At 43.9% G+C, this 21,201-nt stretch overlaps 3 protein-coding genes across 5 annotated transcripts; all 3 read left to right on the top strand.

The window, feature by feature from the left end:
• Positions 1-45: 45 nt before the first annotated feature.
• On the top strand, positions 46-3,447 carry LOC142996229 (MICOS complex subunit Mic10-like). The gene is made up of 4 exons (XM_076147134.1): positions 46-154; positions 2,932-2,979; positions 3,075-3,184; positions 3,285-3,447. Exons 1-4 carry the CDS (start codon positions 94-96, stop codon positions 3,291-3,293), a joined length of 228 nt encoding a protein of 75 aa, XP_076003249.1. The 5' UTR covers positions 46-93; the 3' UTR covers positions 3,294-3,447.
• A 1,788-nt stretch (positions 3,448-5,235) lies between these two features.
• nbl1 (NBL1, DAN family BMP antagonist) lies at positions 5,236-10,204 on the top strand. 3 transcript variants are annotated; one of them, XM_076147127.1, is made up of 5 exons: positions 5,238-5,492; positions 5,631-5,718; positions 7,262-7,442; positions 8,584-8,695; positions 9,578-10,204. In XM_076147127.1, the coding sequence occupies exons 3-5, from the start codon at positions 7,270-7,272 to the stop codon at positions 9,851-9,853; spliced, it is 561 nt and encodes a 186-aa protein (XP_076003242.1). In that variant the 5' UTR covers positions 5,238-5,492; positions 5,631-5,718; positions 7,262-7,269; the 3' UTR covers positions 9,854-10,204. The 3 variants fall into 3 exon arrangements, with proteins under 3 accessions (XP_076003241.1, XP_076003242.1, XP_076003243.1); XM_076147126.1 differs by having other exon boundaries at positions 5,236-5,718; XM_076147128.1 differs by lacking the exons at positions 5,238-5,492; positions 5,631-5,718 and adding an exon at positions 5,747-5,894.
• A 2,649-nt stretch (positions 10,205-12,853) lies between these two features.
• Positions 12,854-18,621, top strand: tmem88bl (transmembrane protein 88b-like). The gene is made up of 3 exons (XM_076147314.1): positions 12,854-13,023; positions 14,249-14,589; positions 17,495-18,621. Exons 2-3 carry the CDS (start codon positions 14,296-14,298, stop codon positions 17,720-17,722), a joined length of 522 nt encoding a protein of 173 aa, XP_076003429.1. The 5' UTR covers positions 12,854-13,023; positions 14,249-14,295; the 3' UTR covers positions 17,723-18,621.
• The last annotated feature ends 2,580 nt before the right edge of the window (positions 18,622-21,201 follow it).

Here is a 21,201-nt window from a genome sequence, read left to right as displayed (position 1 = left end):
AACAATTTAGAGGGAAAATCAGGCGAGCTCGCGTCATTTGACGTAACGGATATCTCGCGAGATTTCCGGACATCTTTTTTGACAGGCGAAAACATGGCGGAAGAATACGGACGGAAATGGGACCGCTGCCTTGCAGACACCGCCGTGAAAACAGGTACTAATCGTGGCGTAACGGTCGTGTCGTAACTTCACGTGTTAGTGTGAATGCTGCGGTATGTGTTACACTTGTAGAGAAGCGGAGCTGCAGCTCAGTGTGTCCTCTGTGTAGGACGTCTCATGGCCTCGCCGTTTTATTCAAACATGTACGATCGATAATCAAAGGTACATGTTTAATTTATTAGAGAAAATATCAACAACACACCTCATATCTAACATCAGAGCGCACTGAGTGTTTATACAGCTGTAGATATTTTCTGACGTGCTTATGCTAATTAATGTCACCTGTCAAACGTTATTCTTATTCTATACATGTATACAGTCTATATGTGGGATTCCACTTATAAATGAATAGTGCAACATTTAAACCAACAATTTGTGGTCAGAATCCTCATAATACTTGGACCTCAGATGTGGTCAAGTGGACATTAAATTCTACATTTGTTAGTTATAATTTTGTTGCAGTTAAAAGTAATATCTTCATTTTTTTCTTCATCTACATAAAGTGAAATTTCTGACAGCCATATTATAACCTAAACTTTAGTTCCATTTATTATTTAACAGGAATTAATAACACCATACATCAGACAAGTCTAAGCCTCCATTTGATGTCTTCCAGTGGCTCAGAAGTAATGAAGAGATGATTCACAGCACAGATCACCATGGGGATGACACTTAAAATGGCAAATAAATCTGTGCCAAAAGATTCTTAATGACATAAGCCTTGGCGCAATAAAATATATTTTTCTCCAGTTAGAAAAACATTTGCATCATATCGTCATCGCAGATGCTCGGTGCAGCAGTGAGCAAAGAGCCAAAGACAGCATCTTCATGTGCTTTGTAGTTAACTTCCAAACTTTTCTCTGTTGACGTAATCTTGCACTAATATTTGGGGAAATCAACCATAGTGTGAGACATTTTATAATACCGATAAATAAAACAATTGCTAAGATAAATGAGAGGCACTGGTCAGATTATGTGGCGAAACTCTTGTTGTTGTATAAAGTGAGGTTTAATGAAAGAGTGACTCAGTGCTGGGGGAGGAAGACGAGTAGTATCATCCTGTTTAGGACAGGAAATAGCCGAGTTTATTGGAAACATGGTCTTTATTTTCAGGACCACTAAGATAAACAAACCTGCAGTGAGCTGGAACTCATTAGTTTCCAATAATAATTCCTCTGTGTCATAATTAAGGAGACAGCTGTGTTGGTAACTAAAGGCTCTGTAGCACAGTTAGTCATAATATTACTGTTGCTTATAAAAACACACTAATGTCTCTACAATATTTGAAGCTTTCATTGCCACGGAAGCAAGATTGCATCAGTCCACCAGGCTCTCAGAGGCTCTGATTCAGCTGCATTTACTGCATTTGCAACTGATTTGTGTCTTTATCCGTGGCTTTGGTGTCCACAACAAACATCTGACCTTTTTATGAAGGTGCAAAAACAGCCTGGCTCATCATACTTCTATCTTAAAAAATCGCTTAATCGGAGCAATGGTGAAAGCTTTATCCACACACACACACACACACACACACACACACACACACACACACACACACACACACACACACACACACACACACATAGTCACATCATTCTGTTCTATGCCTGTTGTAATCAAAGTTTGCAATGTTTATTAAAAATGTCTGTATTTTTGGGCCCCGACTGTATTTTGTCCACAAAATGTAATAATAAGACGTTGTGGCTGAAGGTTATGTGTAATTGATTCAGTTTGCACAGTTTGCAACATACTCTGGACTCCATTTCTGGCACTTAAATCCCACTGAGTGTGTTCAGGCCCGAGGCTCGTACATGCACATTTCATCCCGGTCCAGCGCAAATGTTTTTGTTATAATCCATTTCTCTTGGAGAAGATGTCCAGACGAGGGGGAAAGGGAGCCAGAAGGAGATGTTGATCCGCCTTCACCTTCTGCCAATGCTTTATTGCTGTCAGTTTAGGATCATAGGCGTGACTAAATAGCCGAGGAAGAACAAACGGAGGATAAGGAGAATCTCTGGGAAGGGACGGCGATGATTTATGGCCGATCTCTACCCGTCAAGAGAGGATGTGCGGGACACTTTGGTTGTTTTCGTGGTCCTGTTTGACAGTTGTTAGTTTGTGTAATCGCAAACAGTCTGGTTCTGGGTTCTGGTTCAGGAGGAATCGGTCATGCCGCATAGCTCTCTGAATCCAATTAAGAGGCAGAGGGGCCCAAATGGCTGCTCTTTATGTGTTCTCTGTGCTCTCTGTGCTGGCTGGCCTGCAGTTGGGTGTGGCGCGGCCTGCAGCGAGGTGAAGTTAGGCGCACAAACACATTCCTCCTCCAGATCGCACTCTGGCGCGAGCGTTTGGCCACTTTTTGCGCCACTGACTTTCTACTTGACCGTGCTGGGACTTGGAATTGCTTAACCTCCTCGTGCAAAAACCCATTGACCTGTGCCTCCGCTGCCTCCTGACCCCCATCGCTGACGTTCCCAGCTCCGTTTCCTCTCTCTCTCTCTCTCTCTCTCTCTCTCTCTCTCTCTCTCTCGCGCACAGCTTTTTATGTGTTATGTCTCTGTTGAAGTGTGTTCTCTCTAAAGAGCAGCGTCTGCCTAATGGGTGTGCTGTTTACCAACTCATGCATCAAACCCAACGACCGCCTAATTACAACAGATATCTGCAGCAGCCCGCTTGTGTGTTTGTTCTGTGTTTGACCTCATCGCACAACTTACAACAGCAAAGTTAACTCATGTGAAAGTAACTCAAACACTTCTTCTCTCTTCCTTGCAGTGACCGGCCTCGGTATCGGCATTGCGTTCTCCGTCCTTTTCTTTAAACGTAAGTATTCCTTATAGAGCGAAACGAATGGCATAGGTATTTTTATGACTTCTGTAAAAAGCATAACTGGTCTATTGTCTGTCTGTGTTCCCCAGGACGCACATGGCCGGTGTCCTTTGGCTCAGGTTTGGGTCTTGGCATGGGATACGCCAACTGCCAGCATGATTTCAAGTCGCCGTACCTGATTCACGGCCAAATGGTGAAGGTGAGCGTTGAATATACAGTAAATGTTATTTATTAAGGGTCGTACCATTATATTACATGATGCCACATCCTTTCTGTGTGTGTGTGTGTTTGTTTTATAGGACCAGTAGTGACGACACAGAAGATGATGAGGCTCTGAAGAAGAAGAAGAAGTTGCTCATCGTTTTTTGCGTTGGCCCCTAATTTGCAATCTAAAAATCTATAGAAGTCTAGCTATCAAACAGCGATGGATGTATATTTAATAAAACTGAAAATGGAATGTTCCGTCCCCCGTTTCTGCTTGTGTTTGTGCGGAGAGAAATGTGGTTTTTGGGGGGTGGGAGGTGATTCTGTGTGTTAATGAGTTGGGAGGTTTGAACTCCTGCTGTTTTGGAATGAGGGCCAGGCTCAGCATCTGCAGAGCTAAAAGGAGAGTGGGAGGATAAGAAAGGAGCGTTGTGCAGGAGGATGGAATAAATAAAATGCAGTTGGTGGAAGAATAAAGCCAGTGTTTAAAACAAAAGGTCAACAGGTCACAGCTCCATATGTTTGGACATTCTCGCTACACTGGCCAGGTATGTTCCTGTTGATCCAGACAGGAAGTTACCCAATGTGCACTTCCCCAAAGTCACGTTGCACTGAGCGTCACCGCATGAGGCCTGCGTGAATGCACTCCTGCTGGACGTGACAAAGTGTTTTCATTACAGGGAGTGAAGAGGTTAAACACACACATCTCTGCGTCGGGAGAAATGTCTTGCGTCTTGTGTATGCGTTGGCTGTGCATCAGTTTGGCAGGAGTGTTTGGAGTGTGACTGATCACTTGTGTGTGCGTGCACAGGCCTGCGAGGGGAGAGAGAGAGAGAGAGAGATTGTTTGTGTGAGCATGTGCACGAATTTGCACGCACACACACTTATCCAGCCCCCTGGTGAAGCAGAATCCATGGAATGCAGCAGAATGCCATTTCTGGACTGCAGCTCCGTCTTATTACTAACAGGTGAGTTCTGCACTGTGCACTTGGAAGCAAAACACACACACACACACACTATACACCATCACATCAAAGGAGAATACCGGTGCACGCAGACACACTCGCGTTTCTCTCTCCAACCGCAGAAAGGAGTTCAACCTTCCTCAGCAATGTAAGCACATACATTCTTGCCTTCAATAGAGTCAAAAATACATTCCAGCGCTCACAAAGACCTGTTTTCTTGAATCCTCCAGCATCGGCCACAAAGTAACTCTGTCCAAACTTTTAAGCCACGTCACTCGTCCCCCGCCATTAACATATTTGTTTGCAAGTGAAGTGTGTAACGCAGATAGGGGCGCGCATGGACACAAGCCAGGAGGAACACCTGCAGGATGAAGAGCAGGGGGAGTGAGGGGGGGGGGGCTGTGACACAATACAGGTGCTGATCTGCTCTCTCATAGGCCTCTCTTGTTAGTGCCCGTCAGGAAATGAGAGAAAAATAATGTATCGGCTCTTTCAAAGCTCCAATCTCTCCTGTTTGTGTTTGGGAATATCCAGTATATTATATTTTGTGTTGTTTTAATATGAAACTAAGACTCATGTTACAAAAGTGTAATTTCTAATAAGAAAGTAATGTGTAGGTGAAGTAGAGTCACTTATTTTATGTTGCTGAGTCTTATAAGTTACATTTATAATACATTTGCAATCATTCATCATAGTTACGTCACTTGTTTGTGTGTTTATGTGTTTAACCTGTTTTCCCTATCGTCTTCTCCTGCTGCCTAGATGCCCGGTTGGAGGGAATGCGTTCAAGTCAAACTGATCAGAGTTTCACATCTGTTTCCCAGTCGTCCAGCATTTTCATATTGAGGTTCCATTTTTCAATTTCCAATCCTAAAACCGTATGTGAGTAATTAGCCTGTAAAGCAGTCCCAGATGGAGCAGAGCTGTAAATATGGCCTATTTGTGTCATCTTGTTCTGTTAGCTTCTTTTTCCCTTTTAATGTCCCGTAAACCTGATCTGCGGTCTCGCCTGGTCTCCCCACCCTTCCTCCTCCTCCTCCTCTTCCTCCCCCCTCCACCTCCACCTCCTCCTCCTCCTCCTCACCCGGGTTTCTTTCGTCCACAAACGGCACAGCAGGGCTCCTGTCTGGGGGCTCAACCGCGCCTAACCCCTGCCGAAGAAGTTTTACAACCCCGAGACGACAAGCTGGAGGGCGGCTTTCAGCGAGCTTTACACGGGAAATAGAACCTCGGAGGGGAAAGAGAACAAAGAGGAGGGAGGGGGACGGTCTGTTCCGATGGATCCAGAGATGAGATAGCGCGCATAAAGCCCCTCCATCTCCCCATCCTTCCCCATCGGTACGGACGCCCTCTCTTCTTTCCGGATGATGTAACAGTTTTATGAGAGACTCTCGCTCACTGTGCTCATACTTTCCTCTAATCATCCTCACCATCATCATCATCATTATCCTCATCGCCGTACCGCATCCTCTCCAGTTTAGGTGCCCGGGTTCAGGCTCAGCTCAGCGGGACGTTGCGCGCTGCTCCACAGGCCGGGTTGCTCCCCCGGGGTCGGTGAGCGCTGGTAAGTGCCGAGACTAACTACGACCATCGTCATCACCACCGGCGGGGCTCGTTACTGACGCAGTACGGGATTACTTTCTGCTTGTTTTGGGGGGAAACAACGACATTAGTTGATTTATGAAACTTCCAGTCGGTGATAAATCAGGGATCTCACCGGGAAACCGATCTTGGCGCACGGTAACTAACATGTGAATACACGTCCAAATGAGTTTTACTTTGACGTCAGCTATTTTTGTATTTTATTTTATTGTAATATGTCATTACCGGATTAGAAACATATTGGATTTTATCGGTGAAATGCAGCGTTAAAACGTTTGAAACGGTTATTTGTTTCAGTGTGTTTTTGGGGGGGAATTGTGCAAAATGCCTGTAACGCGTTAGGAACGGTGGAGCTAAAGTGTCTGGAAAAGCTATTTGGCCTCAGTGATCAACATTAATCGACTCAATCAATTCTTGTTTGTAAACGTTGCTAAAATAAAAATAATAAATAAGTTAGAGTAGCAGAATCCTGTTTTTATTCTGATATGACTAAGGGCTATTCTGGTGTTTGGCTTGGGGGAGGCGACGCTGCTTGTGATTTGTGTGTTAAAGTGCTGAAAGTCAGTAAAGTAGTCGACGTGGGTGAGCAGTCTCGCCACTTTTTTATTAGCAGCAGGAGAAAACGATTTTGTTGGTTGTAAATGACGTGAGCGGTCGTGGCATTTTGAAAGAAAAGAGTCCAACAGGCGCGGATGAGAGTCAGGTGGTTTGGAGCTTTATGTGATTATTTTTAATGATGTTTCCCCCCCCGAAAAATCTGTTCCCAGTAACTCTAACCAGCCGATTTCTGAGAGATATTGGTCTTCAGAATAAACAAACACATTGGAAACGCTTTGATCTGCGCCACAAGTTTTACAATGTGGGGAAAACGTAAATACTGCGTAGCAAATCAAGTTAGAGAGGTGTCCTATGATCTTAGAATCAAAGGGAAGTGTTGGAAACGTGTCAACTCCACTTTAAGTGAGCTTGTGTTTCCTGTGGTTTAGAAATGAACCTTGGTCTCCATTAGTTTTTCTCTCTACATACTCTCATTGACTTTGGCTGGAAGTGCATTTGATGGGAACACGAGTATAAGTGCAGATTGTTGTTTGATGTGATCTGAAACTCCTCTTACTATGGATTAGTATGCTCTGTTTAGAAGGTTACAGGCATTGATTTGACCTTTTACTATTGGCTTCGTCTTTCCCAAAGCTCAAATTGTGCTTTTAAGATCATTTGCCTTTGTTATTATCATTATTATAGTGTTCATCCTTGTCTTTAAAGTGTTTTCTGCTAAACTTCAGCATATGAGGCAAAGCGGCCCCAAATCTGCTGATCACCAGAAGTTGTCAGTCCATATCTACATATTCAAAGTTCATATTTCATTATGATAACCAAAGTAGAACTGTTAATGAGTGAATAATGTTTGTCACCATGCAGCGTTGCAGTGTGTGTGTTTGTGCTCCTTGTGTGTGTGAAGAAGGTCTACAGAGCACTAACACATTTGTTTTTTTTTTCCCATTTAGGTGCAGTCATGTGGCAGAGGATTCAGATTTGCTGCGCACTGTTTGCACTGTATTCGGCAGCACCGCCAGCACACATCAACCGCCTGGCGCTGTTCCCTGACAAGAGTGCCTGGTGCGAAGCCAAGAACATCACACAGATAGTCGGGCACACGGGATGTCAGCCTCGATCTATTCAAAACAGGTCAGAGTGAGGGCCGCCTCTGTCTGAGTGTGTCAGTGCGAGAGAAAGGAAACCATCTTTGCATTTCATATGTTGAGCTCTGACAGATCCTCACACACACACACACACACAAACCCCCCTATGCTCACTTTGTTATCTCAGTAGTTGTAAGACCACATTAGGGTTTTGGCACTTCACCAAACACTGCTAGACACTGTAAACACATCCAGGCACTTCAGCTTTACGTCAGCGTTTTTGCATGTTTTAACCCATTTACTACAAATATATATTTGACATTATCACCCGCCATCTTCCAAAGCATGCAAATGTGTTTTAGATCTTTTCTTAATGTGTTTTTGTACCTTCCAGGCAGCCGTTGGTTTCCATTCACTTCAGCACAGAGTACAAATGAACTTGCACAGACTTGAATCTGGCCCGAGTTAGATACCGAACATCATATCACCTTTAATAATGCTGTTTAAATGACAGAATTATATGCAAAACCGTTTGTTATTGCATTCAAAAACAGAAATAAAGTTATTGCATTGCACTGTGATGCATGATGAATCTCAGGCATGGATCTCTTCACTGTATTGGAATGATTAGACCGCCTTACAGATCCAATAAACTGTGGTTTGGTTTGTAAAATGATTTGCAGTCATGTAAAATATGCTTAATCTGTGTTTAATCGGCAAAAACTTGCAAAAGCACAACTAAAGCTCTTAAAAACAAACAGTTACATTCAGCAGTTGTAAGTTGACAATTGGGTTAATAACGTTCATTAGTACCGGTTGATTTATTGTTAATTTTACTCACACGGTCAAATAAACACAGGAGGTCAAACACAGTAGCTTGTTGTCGGAATTGAACTACAGACACATTCTAATAAGAGTGATTCACCTATCATTCATACGTAACAACTCTCCATCCTGTAACTGCCGTGTTTGTCCTGGGGCCCCTCACAGGGCGATCAGGCGTCTTCAGACTCAGCAGATCAGTTCAGATTTCAGCCTCTTTATTCCCGCAGCTCTTGGTTACGCGTACATGAGCAGACTGGCCATGTTTGTGAACCGAGCACGTCACGTTTACGGGCACAGGGAAATAATCCACTCTGTCCCCTCTGTCCCCCCCCCCTCCCCCTCCCCCTCCCTCCCCCTCACAGAGCTTGTCTGGGCCAGTGTTTCAGTTACAGCGTCCCAAACACCTTCCCACAGTCGACCGAGTCTCTGGTGCACTGTGACTCCTGCATGCCTGCCCAGACCCAGTGGGAAGTGGTAAGTGTGATGACAAATTAGATCGTTTAGAAAACCACACACCAACACTGCGGTATCAAACACTCACTCACAAACCACAAATATCCAAAAATGTAAGACGGGGCTCATATTTTCCTCACATGAAGGTCAGAGCAGAAGTAAAATATGATTGGAAAATGTTTTGTAATGGATTTCCACCACAATCATTGCTCACCCCGAGTCTGTACTTTATATTTGTCTAAAGATTTTGTCCCTTCTAGCCAGAGGGAATCCAGACTTATGACAACAAAGGCTTTGTGGTGAGGTGTATGTAGTTTGGAGAGCTGCCAGGTAGGCTAAGAGGGTGGGAACGCAGGAGAGGTCACCTCATGTTTCACTGGAAATCATCTCTGTGATTGTACAGCTGTTACTCGATAATTTAATGAAGAATCTTTTATGAACTCACTGTTTGAGAAAGGTCTCATAAAGTGCACGTACAGAACAGCGTAATCTCCACTTACATGGACATCACTGGATGTTTACCTCTGTGGTAAACTATTAAACAGAATTCAGAAAGAGAGATGGTTTGGCTTACGAGCTGGAGCGAGATGAAATTGAAGAAAGATCATTTTCATTGAATAATATCAACAATGAGACGTTGCTGCAGGTCCAGAGAGTCGGTTCAGCTTGTGCAATGTGTGCAGAGATTTAAGGCTCCTTTGGGTAAAATGAAACCGCATGTATTTATTTGTTTCAATTGTGCTTCTCTGACCTTGTGTTCTTTTTTCATTTGATTTTTACTTTGTTTTACAGAGCAGGAAAGGGTTGCTAGGTTTCAGTAAAAGGCCAGCAGGAGAGCACTCAACTCTTCTGTGTGTGTGTGTGTGTGTGTGTGTGTGTGTGTGTGTGTGTGTCTGAGAGCAGGTGACTCTGGAGTGCCCGGACAGTGAAGAGTCTCCACGCGTGGATAAATTAGTGGAGAGGATCTTCCACTGCAGCTGCCAGTCCTGCAGTAAGGAAGGCGGCCAGGAGGGGGCGGTGATGCAGCTTTATCCAGACAGCGGCCTGGACTCTCCACCGGTGTCCGATGCCCTCACCGGGGCTCAGTCTCACCCTCTGCCCCAGTCAGACACACACTCTAAGCATGCCCACACACGCACAGCACATCACGCACTACCACACACATCAGATGGAGGCTAAGTCCCGCCCCTTTTATCACTCTACTCATCTCTAATGCCTCCTCCACTCTCGTCACCTATGTGTCCTCTACACCAGCCTGTATCATTGTAAGGCACACACACACACACACACGCGCACACAGACACACACACAAATACACTCAAAGTCACACACACGCACGCACACACACACCCTCACAGTCACGCTATCAGAATACACCCTACTGTATATAAAGTCGACTCATAGGGAAACATTGATCACCACATGCTTCTGTGTGCATCTCTCCACCCAGACACGACTATAGTGTGCTAAGATGTAGTCGCATTACCTTTAATCTGATTTAAATGCAATAAAGTCTATTGTTGTTATAAATTCCCTCTTGTTTTTTATTGTAGTCAGATCAATACTGGGCTATGTAACACACTCTCTCTCTCTCTTGCGCTCTCTCTCTCCCTCTCTCTCTCTCTCTCTCTCTCTCTCTCTCTCTCTCTCTCTCTCTCTCTCTCTCTCTCTCTCTCTCTCTCTCCCCCCCCCTCATGTGGTCATTGTGTGAGTTGGGCTTTGACATGTGGTCTTCTTTTCATGGCTCGACTTCAGTAAAGCGTACAAAGTTTCAGTGATATAAAGATGCTGTGCCCGTTGCTGATCCACAGAGTTATTGTTTGCATGCTGAGAAGAGGCCCTGCTGTTTGCTGATTTGTTGGTCTGAGTCTGATCATACTGTGCCACAAACCTTAATGAGGAGCTCTGATGGCAAGACATCAAAGGTTTATCCCACATACTTTCACTCGACTTGTTTATCGACCATTTACATGATTTATCTACTTTGAAATATCCTGAGAGTTCAGAGAATTGTGCAAAATACTAAGTCAAAACAGAGTGTGTGTGTGTACAAGTACACTACAGGGGTTTGTACAGTGGGATTTGTGGTACGCTTAATAAAAGAAAAAGTATTTTCATCTAATTTAATCATTTTAAAATGGAGCAAAAGCAAGTTAGAGGCACATGAAAGCACTGTTGGTTCTAAAATAAAATAAATAAATAAAACATCAACACGACTCTCACAATCATTAATGAATGAACGGATTAATTTGTTCACTCGCTGCACAGTGGAGGCTCATTATGTGTATTGTGCTGTATCCTGCAATTATGGCACTAATTTTAATCTAATCTGCCCTGACAGTAAACGGAGGGCAAATTGTCTGACACATCATTACAGTAATGATGTCATGGCCTCGGACAAATCAAATATTCTTATGCAATGGAGAGTTAAACGCTTATGTAAGACAGATTGACAGACAGACAGGCAGATACATAGTGCAGATAGATAACTAATAGATAACATGTGTCGTAGTTGGCTTTCATGTGCTATTTGATGACCTGTAATGTCACCGCCGGGATAAGATGAATAACCATAGCAACCCACAGGGTGGTGTTCAGTAAATGGGTCGAAATGAGTAACACGAAGGCAGTGAGGGAGAGAAACAGAGGGAGAGAAACAGAGGGAGAGAAACAGAGGGAGTGAACCAGAGAGGGACAGAAACAGAGGGAGTGAACCAGAGAGGGAGAAACAGAGAGAGAAAGAAAGAAAAGGAGAGAAACAAAGGGAAAGCTGAGGTTCTGGTCTGTTGGGTTAAAGTCAGCTTAGCCTCAGAATAAACACAGACCAGTGAATAAAGAAAACCTGGAAGATATTAGTGAAGAACATCGTTTGAAGTGGCTGCCAAGCAATATGTGTGTGTGTGTGTGTGTGTGTGTGTGTGTGTGTGTGTGTGTGTGTGTGTGTGTGTGTGTGTGTGTGTGTGTGTGTGTGTGTGTGTGTGCATGAGAGCGAAAGAGAAGGAGAGATTTCATAGACAGTCCAGCAGATGTCAGCAGACTTTACAGGTAGAAGGTAGGAAAGTTCTTCTAACTTCCCGACATACTGCTCCTTCCTGAACTCTCTTCCTCCACAAACCCATCACCTTCCCACCTCTGAATCCTTCCTCTTCTGCATCTTTCCTCTTCCTCTCATTGCCCATTTCCTCTTCTCTATCCCCAATATCTCTTTCTACATTTCACAGCAGCTCTCTCTCCATATCCTCCCATCTTTCCCTCTGTCCTGTGTAATTAAATTGACCACCTACAGGATGACAGGCTATCTGTCCTGCAAAACAAATCGATCATCCCCTTATCTCCAAGCCGCACAGCTGACCAGAGTCGGAGATTAGTGAGAGGCAGATTGCAGAGGAGAAATTCAGACACAATCACAGGTTTTGTGCCAATTTGCACACTTGAGAAATGTTTTTTGTTGTCTTTTGTTCTCTTTTAACCATTTACACTTCTCTGTCCTCCTTCAAACAGTATAAAGTGCACCTTCTTCTCTTCACTTATGTGTGATCATACATGTATACATGTTCTGGTGATTCAGATATACTATAAACTTCCATCCATACAGACACGTGTGCTTCATTTCTCCACCTGTACGCATTGAATCCACTTTCCCACAAACTGACTAACTGACTAATCTTAATGTGATCCAACACCGAGGCTCCTGATTGGCCAGTTGAACGGGCCAATGAACTTATCCAGTTCCATCCCAACAATCATTTCAAATAAGATTTCTCTTGCCATTATTTTGCTCTTTTGTATCATAAATTGAATTAGGACAGCAGACCTGGTTGATCAATGACACATCTGCTCAAACCCCCTCTGAAATCTATGATCCATGATATTATCCTGTAATCTACTTGTCATCTAAGATCTGATCTATTCTTTCATTACACAATGGTGGTGGTGTGGGGGTGGGGTAACCTGTGTCCTCATGGGCCCCCCGGGGTCTCCAGCTCTAGGCTCGCTCCTGGGGACCCAAAGCGGTGGAGTTGATCACCAGAGCTGTGTGAGCGCGCAAAGAGGCGCGCGAACCAGAGCTGAACTCGCTCGGACAGACGCACAGAGGATATCTCTCTCTCTCTCTCTCTCTCTCTCTCTCTCTCTCTCTCTCTCTCTCTCTCTCTCTCTCTCTCTCTCTCTCTTTCTCTCTCTCCCCCCCTCTCTCTCCGTCCTCACAGGTGCTCCTCTCCTCTCTTCTCTTCTCCTCTCCGCTCAGATTGGACCAAACTAACGGCTCAAGCCTTTGATTGTGTTCAGCAAGTGGATCACTGGATCACAAACGCACCGCAGGGATTTACTGCTCTGATTCTTCCAGGCAGGTGAGGACATGTTAGTGATATTAAATCACTGTTAATTACAGCTTTACATGCAGCGATTGTGTCACATCGTGTTGCTACTGTGTGTGTGTATGTGTGTGTGTGTGTGTGTGTGTGTGTGTGTGTGTCACCAGGAGGCTGCAACAGCGATCGATAAGTCTAAACTCAACTGTAAAAACGTTTAATTTAACCAAGCAAAAGCAAACATCTCACATAAAGTAACGGGATGTTCAGTTCATGCAGCGATGAAACTAAGAGCAGCGATGTGTGCTCGACTGTGTGCGTGAGTGAGTGAGTGTGTGCGTGCGTGCGTGCGTGAGTGTGTGGTTGCGTGCGTGCGTGCGTGCGTGCGTGTTTCTGCAGACCAGCAGGTTAAATGTTTCATCCTGGTCCAGTTTACAATGAGGCGTGTTAGAGTAAAATCATGATCAAAGTAATCGACCGCTATGTGCGTGTGTGTGCGTGTGTTTGCGCGCGTGTGTGTGCATGAGAAGTCAGGACAGGTTTCCTCCTCATTTACATAGTCTAATGACTTATCGGGTTTATGCCTTGATGCATGAAAAAAGATGGAGGGGGCAGTGAGGGGACAGTCTGTCTGTCTGTCTGTCTGCCTGCCTGTCTGCCTGTCTGCCTGTCTTTTATTGTTCAGCATTGAAGCTTCCATCATTATGCATGCCTGAGGCTGAGGCAGACGGTCTGTGGAGGACTGATACTATGTCCTATTCATGTAAATTCATATGGAATTGCACTGTGATAAACAAAGCCATTAAACATCACCGTCTCCACATAAGAGGAGCGCTAATGCTTATAGAAATATGGATAAAACTGTGCAGCGGTGCCAGAAGTCTGCAGAAAACAGCACATCGCCGTCCTGTCACTCCTCTCTCACCATTTCTGCTTCCATTAAGTCTTGTCAGCTAAAACATCATGGGGTTTCACATGAATACGCCACTGATGCAAGGAAATTAAAATGAAAATTGCCTTGTTATCACTGCAGAGTTCTGCAGCATCAGGGTCAGAGCTGACATTTAATTGAGCCAACAAATCTGAACAATTCACCCGCTGAGAGCGACCTGGAAGTCCTGCAGTGAATCCCTTATTTATTCCTCTTATACCCTCTTATATTGTGTAAGCAGCTGAACATAAACCACTGTTAGGCCCTCATCTCCTTCTTCAATAGGGTGACAAAAACAGAAAGACCTTTAAATCGGATGTTTTTTCCCTATAGAAGTAAATCCAGCGTTCAAAACAAACCTCAGACCCTCGTTCTTCAGGATGTGTGGCATGGATGTGGATCTGGACGACGGGGGCTCAGCTGATGAGGAGAAAGAGGAGGAGTTATGGATGGGCGAGGGAGCCAAGATGCTGCCCCCTCCCGTGGCCCACAGCGGGGGCATTGCGTGGGGCAGCAGGAGGGGGCGCTGTGGCTGCCTGGCCTGCGGGGCGGCTTTGGTCCTGTGGAACCTGTGCGTGGTCCTGGTCTGCGTTTTGCTCCTGGCTCTGGTCTTCACTGTGGTGCTGCTGCCTGCGACGCTGCTGCTCTACGCTGGTTTCCTCTGCCACTCCAGGGTGAGTTAACAGCCTCATTATGCTCTTAATGACAATTTATTCTCCTGTTTGTTTGCTGCAGGGACAAGCTTGAAGATAGAGAGAGTCGTTTTAGTTAACAACCAATCCACTAATGAGATTTCAACTGCGAAATTCAAGTTGGCATTGCGATGTTGTAGCTGGAATCCTATGTGATCATCTCCATCAGTCAGGGGACCGCTCGCCTGCTTCTCAGCCTGCATGAACATGGGAATAAACTCGAAAGCACAAAGCCTCAAGGTCCATATGGAGCTGGGTGACAGTGATGGGTGAGGAAACTGAGCGTCTCCTGCTGCTTTGATAACTTCCTGTCTTGCATTTTCCTTGGAATTGAGACAGCATAGAGGGCACAAACATATGAGCCAGGCAGGGAGGACCGGCTGGAGGTTCCATTGCCTCCTCCCCACCCCCCTCCTTTCTAAGGTGGATGCTCTGGTTTCAGGCCCAGAGCTTTGCTGGCAGAGCGGCTGGCCTGCTCACTGATCTCTGCAGAGGGCCGCAGGTTACACAGGCTCAGCTTTGTGCAGGCTTGACTTATTAGTTACATTGTTATTGCTTTTTTTCCCCCCCTCTTTAAAACAGTTTCTTGGTTGTTTTCCTTCTCATTTCGCGACAAGAATACTGCAGCGTTCTGTGATTTAGCAACAAGATTTAATACGATAAGATGAGTCTTTGGGTTTTATTACATTTGGCTGCGAAATTTTGCTGCCAAAGGTAAACTGTGACATCTTACATTCATACTAAACATTGTTTACTGATCAATAATCTAATCTCGACTTTTGTTTTGTTTTGGTGACATAGAAAACAAGCCTGATGTGTCAGTCTGTCACTCACATGCACGTCGTCATGGATCGTTTCTCCTCATAATCCTGACGCTTTTGTCTTAGGGGCTGGTTCTTTGCGGGAGGTTGAGAGTGTGTCCACGTGTGTTGTGTGCACGTTGGGAGGCTTGGAGGAAGGTTGTGCTCTGCCCAAACATGACAGTCTGATCTGTGGGGGCGAGTCGTTTCTGTGCTGTTTCCAAAAAATGAGGTGGGATTATGTCTCATTAAGGAGAACATTGGCACCTGGAATACGTAGCCTGTTGGGAAGCAGATAATAACACACACACACCTCAGGGGCTTATTCTTAATGTTTATGCTCAATTTTCCTTTTGATTATTAACAACAAGCGAGATCTAGAAACATAATGACTCAACTTGAATATCAGCGCCTGTCAGTCAGCGTTTCCCTTTAATGAGGCGAGGAGGCGGGCGTGACTGATTTCTCGTGAGTTTCTCGTGAGTCAAAGTGAGCTCACCAGTGGAAGGTGGGACGACGCCCAAGCCATCCTGTGATCTATGGATCCGTGCACTCAGCGGATCACTCAGAGTCTGACAACGTTCAACATTACACAACTCAGCCTCCATGTACGGCGGAGTTGTTCTGCTTTTTACGCCAGAGGCCTTGAGTGTCTGGGGTACAAATGCTTCGGTGAAAAGTTCAGATTTTACAGTGATTTGTGAGCTTTTAAATGTACCGTACAAAGTACACATGTGCCGCAGAGTCTCATCGTAATGAGATCAGAGCAAATGTCAGTGTCAAGCAAACAGGCAAACAAATTGCAGACGACGTCGCCCACAAAGTTCATCCTGTTGATGTTGTAGCAGGATGAAGGTTGACACAGACAGGAGACAATTAACAGCTGTGCACAGTCAAGCTGACAGACAGAGGAAAGCATGGCGAGCACTTGATGGAGGTGTGTGTGCGCGCGTGTGCATATGTGTGTGTGTGTGTGTGTGTGTGTGTGTGAGAGAGAGCTCTATGTTGCTATGGTACATCTGTGGGAGGAGGAGTTCCTTTTTGAAAAGAAGGCAACAATGGGAAATTGTTCTGCAAAATGCTTCAATCATTTTGAGTGTCTTTGTGTTCATATATTTGATATAGAAAAAGAGAAAAAGTCCTCCCTGTGTGTGTGTGTGTGTGTGTGTGTGTCATCATAGTGTCCTGTATAGGTAATGTATTTAAAAGGATTTTTGTGTGTATTTCTATAGTCGTGACTTCGGCTACACACTTCATTTGCAATGTACAGTTCAATGTTTAGATCATTTGTGCTAATTTTCATTCACCTGCATGTAGATGATAGTTACTGATGACTTCATGACCTTGAGATAATACATAAAACAGTTTAGACTTTACACCCACACACACCCACACACACACACAGAATCCTTCGTCTGACCTGATAAAATCCCCAAATATGTCAACGTTTTTGGCTACACATCATACATAAAATTTTATCTGTAACAGATTTTTGGAGCTTTTCATGACTCAGCACTTTGACACAACACGTTCCTCACACTGATTGTGCTCGATTTCATTTTACTGCTGGTTTCCTTCAGGGCTTTCGGTATTCTTCCACGCTGGTGTACGACATTTAAAGGTTTCAGTTCTTCTTCCTGCCTGCCTGTCTGTCTGTCCGTCTAGCTGTCTGCCTGTCCTCCTGCCCACTCACCCCCTCACACAGTCATCCCGGGTGATAGACAGCTCAGGGGGATTATTGACAGGTTGTGAGGCTTCTTATCTGAAGAGAGGGAGGATGGGAGAGGCTCTGTCACACCCCAACAACCACATGGTCCCTATTCTGCACAAGGAGCATAATGAGCACACACACATGCACACACAAACACGCACACATATTTTCACAACATGAATATATCTACCAAATGACCAAACTTGCAGCTCCTGCTCGTCTTTACTGAAGCTGTTTTCCCTGAGGCAGAGGTGGAGATTTGCTAGATGTACAACATTTACTCACCACTTTGATGTACTTGGTTCATTCTGAGAGACTTCCTGTTCCGCTTTGCATCCTGGTCCTGTTTTATGATCCCCTGTTTCTGTCATCACAGATCCTCGATGCCCCCTCTGCCATGTGCCGTTACCTCGACGATAACAGCTGCTCCGCCCTCATCATCCTTGGCTTTGTGATGATGTCACCGCTCGTGGTGGTGGCGGCCGCCATCTTCTGCGGGCTGCTCCGGAAGTTTCAACTCCTTCTCCTCATCCACCCGACGACCCGGGCGTGGTACCGCGGGCGGCTCCAAGACTGGGTGGGCAACCTGCACGCCTGGGTGTGACAGAGCCGGGACAGAGCAGGAATGAGATCGGTTCAACCTCAGAATGGGATTGAATCCAATACAACAACCCTGAAATAAATTCTACTTGTCTAAAGCTTCAAATCTAAAGTTTTGATTGGTTTATCAGGGGTGTTAATTCAATTCTGTGGTCATTTAACGCCGCACTATTGTATTGAATTGCAGTAGATTGTACAGGTGTACCTAATAAAGTGGTAACTCTACCTTCTGTATATTTTGGGTTGTTTGGGTTTGCTGATTATGCATAGGTTCATTATAGCAACATCCACCCTCATTTATTTATTTGTTAATGTATTTATTTATTCTAGTGACGTCTGTGTGTCCACCTACAGTAAGATCTCTAAACATACTACGCACCAGATGTGTATTAGGTAGAATATGATTGCAGTACTCAAGCTATAGTTTGTGATTTGGTATTGCCTGTTTGCCAACGATGCAGAAGTTTGTACATATAGGATAAATTGCTGTGATCACAAACATTAGATAGTAAATTAGGTAGTAGAGGGTTAAAAACTGAAACACGACATCAAAAGCACCAATAAAGCAACAATAACATATTTAAATATAGAAAGCGTTGCTGTTTACTTGCTGTATTGTGATGTAGCATTACTGTACGCTGCTGTAAGTTCTTAAGGGATGGAGGGATTTGTTTACATATTTGATTACACGGTGCCATAAAACCATTGTAAATAAATCATGAGCTCACTGTACGTTGCAGTCACAGTAAGAGCCAGATGTTCAAGTGACTTTTCATTAATCAAACCAGCACCTCCATCTGTTTCTTACATACATTATTTGTGTTTCTATGATCTGTAATTAAGCTTTAAATTACCAGTCAGCCTTGGAATCATGTTTTATGAAGAGCTGTTGTCATTTGTACTGTGCTGTTATTATTAAAACATATTTACTGATGTAACTGAAATGCATTTATTCATTTTCTTCAATGTAAATTTGTGCTTTTGCATCTTCACATCAGTCCTGCTATCGATCTTCCTCTCTGAATACCTTGTTTGTCACAGTAATGGCTCCAATATTTGAGACGGCAGTACAGGAAACGCATGGTTTAATGTCATTCCTTTCATTTGAAGCAGTTTGTGTGGAAGTAATTACGCAACGTGAAAGATTATGGAGGCTAATTGAGGTTGTTGTTGGTTTGGCTGCACCAGTGACACATTGTGCTGTTCACATACTCCATTTAAAGACTTCCCATCCTTTCAGACAACACAATAAAAACAGAGGCTTTTTTCCTTCCTGTTTGTGTTTATAACGGTGCGAGAGCTGCTGGTGCTTTGACACTAACCAATCACACGGATGCTCCCAATGGGATAGAGCACATCAGGGTAGATAAGTAAAAGCTTTGTCACTCCCTCTCTACTGTGAGTCACAAAGTCCTATATCAGTAAACACAACACAGCCAGATGTTTTGCAGCAGACTTGGTTGCAACTTGCAGAAGGCACCATGTGGACTTTGTGAGGAGAAGAATCACAGCAGCATGTCAGATCTTCCTACAATGGGTTTAGAACAACTGTTATACACATACCAGCATGCACTGCACATTTACATCTCAATGGTAAACACAGATAAGTCCACAGGCTCGAGAAGATGGCTTTGTTTAGCTTGCAATTAGTGTAATCTCTGCATCATGTCTACGTTCCAAAAGCAAGTGTGCATGCTTACCTGACAGACAAAACACAAACAGAACAAACGCTCAGCAGAAGGGTTTCACATTGAGGTTTTATGCTCAGAATGAATGCTTGCTCTTCGATTTTTCCCTCACAGATGCATTATGTTTGTGTGTTTGTACTTTTCAGCTCTTTATTTGTTCAGTTATTGCACACATAGGAGATGCTAAACTCCTCTGCCTCAGATATGATTACTCCACTAAAAGCCGGAGCTAAAGCTGTCACTTTCTTTATTACTTCCACTCCACATTTCCATGCTGTTACTTGCTCCCCTTCATAATGTCTCTGTGCACCTGACGGGGATCTGATAACGATCTCTATAATTACATTTAACATACATTTACTTATAAAGGGAGGTAAAGGAAATACAAAGAGAGTGATAGAGGGAATGTAAGACGATGGAAAAAGGATGAACCAGAGAAAACAACAACAAAGTTTAAACCATTACTGCGTTGATGCATTAACTATAAATATGATGTCATTAATGCTGTTATAATACACGTGGCATGAAAATATGACAAAACCTAAGACCCTCCACTCAGCAGATAATTGTGTCCTTCATTTAACCACTTCAGCTACGAGAGCTACCAGAGCTACCAAAACAAAACCTCAGTGTCCATAAGGATTATTAATTCCATCCGGTTTTACTGATTACATTACATAACATTTAATGAGATGGGAAACGTTAAACACTCCTAATGCCAAGTGACTAACAACAAAATTACTAAACTAAATACACAATATCAACTTGAACACGCATTGTATTTCAAGAGTTTCCCCCCTTTGTTCTTTCTTTTTTCCCTTAGTAACTGGAGGATGGTACCATGACAACGCATCGCTCAATCAGAGAATCGCTGTCATTTTAATTGGGAGTCCCTTAAGTCAAATGCATCCCCGGACCCCCATTACGTCATCTATTGTTTTATATGCTATATAGTGAAAATGCTTCAATAATTACTGCATTACATTTTGTTTACCTGTTTCCATTGAATCAAACTTTTTGTGAAATTGGAGAAAACTTAAATTCACTGAATGATCTGAATTTAAAATGGAGCTCGAATCACTCATATCTTCATTCCAGTGAAGCTCATGTCCGTGTGTAGAAACCTTTTTGAAACAATTTCGTGCATGAGTTGATTAAAATCCATTTCCCGTTGTTTCCCCTGATCTTTGTCAGCGGACCTCCAGCTGCTCTCACCTGTGCCACATATTCTCTGCAGTTTCCCCCTAATGTGTGCCAGTAAACGCAGCTCTGTTTGAGAGCGGCCTGTGTAATGGATGCTTCTGTTGTCAGAGTGTCACTTCTATGAGGAGAGTCTATTGGGCAGTGATTCAAAGCATTCATTTCCACCAAGAGGAAATGCATGTAGACTACCAAGAGGAATGTGGATTGATTTTCAATGAGCTGCTGGTTCGGGGAATTAATAGTCATATATTTTATCTACGTGACAAAATAGCTCACATAAGCCAGATCAAAGCTGCAATTCCCATAAAGAACAGCTAACTATGGTTTATAGATTGTTAAATCGACTCTTAACCGGACCATTATCGCTCTTATTTAGTTTGTTAATCTTATCTACAGGACCGGGGAGTGTTTACACAGGCACTGAACAGACGTTTGTAACAGTTAACATTGGCATTTTAGTGCTGAGGGCGAAGCTCTGTCCTTACAGTGACGGTCTATTTTCCATGGTAACCAGATAACATCAGAGAGATTATACCAGTTACACCTAGAAGGGACAATGTGTGCTGCCGTGTTGAAGGACCAGTTGAACTTT

Source organism: Genypterus blacodes, unplaced genomic scaffold, assembly GCF_046128005.1.
Source record: "Genypterus blacodes isolate CSIRO-AG114 ecotype Tasmania unplaced genomic scaffold, CSIRO-AGI_Gbla_v1 ptg000037l_1, whole genome shotgun sequence".
Taxonomy (NCBI): domain Eukaryota; kingdom Metazoa; phylum Chordata; class Actinopteri; order Ophidiiformes; family Ophidiidae; genus Genypterus; species Genypterus blacodes.
The sequence above is the reverse complement of the archived record's forward strand: the minus strand, read 5'-3'. Positions and strand labels throughout refer to the sequence as shown.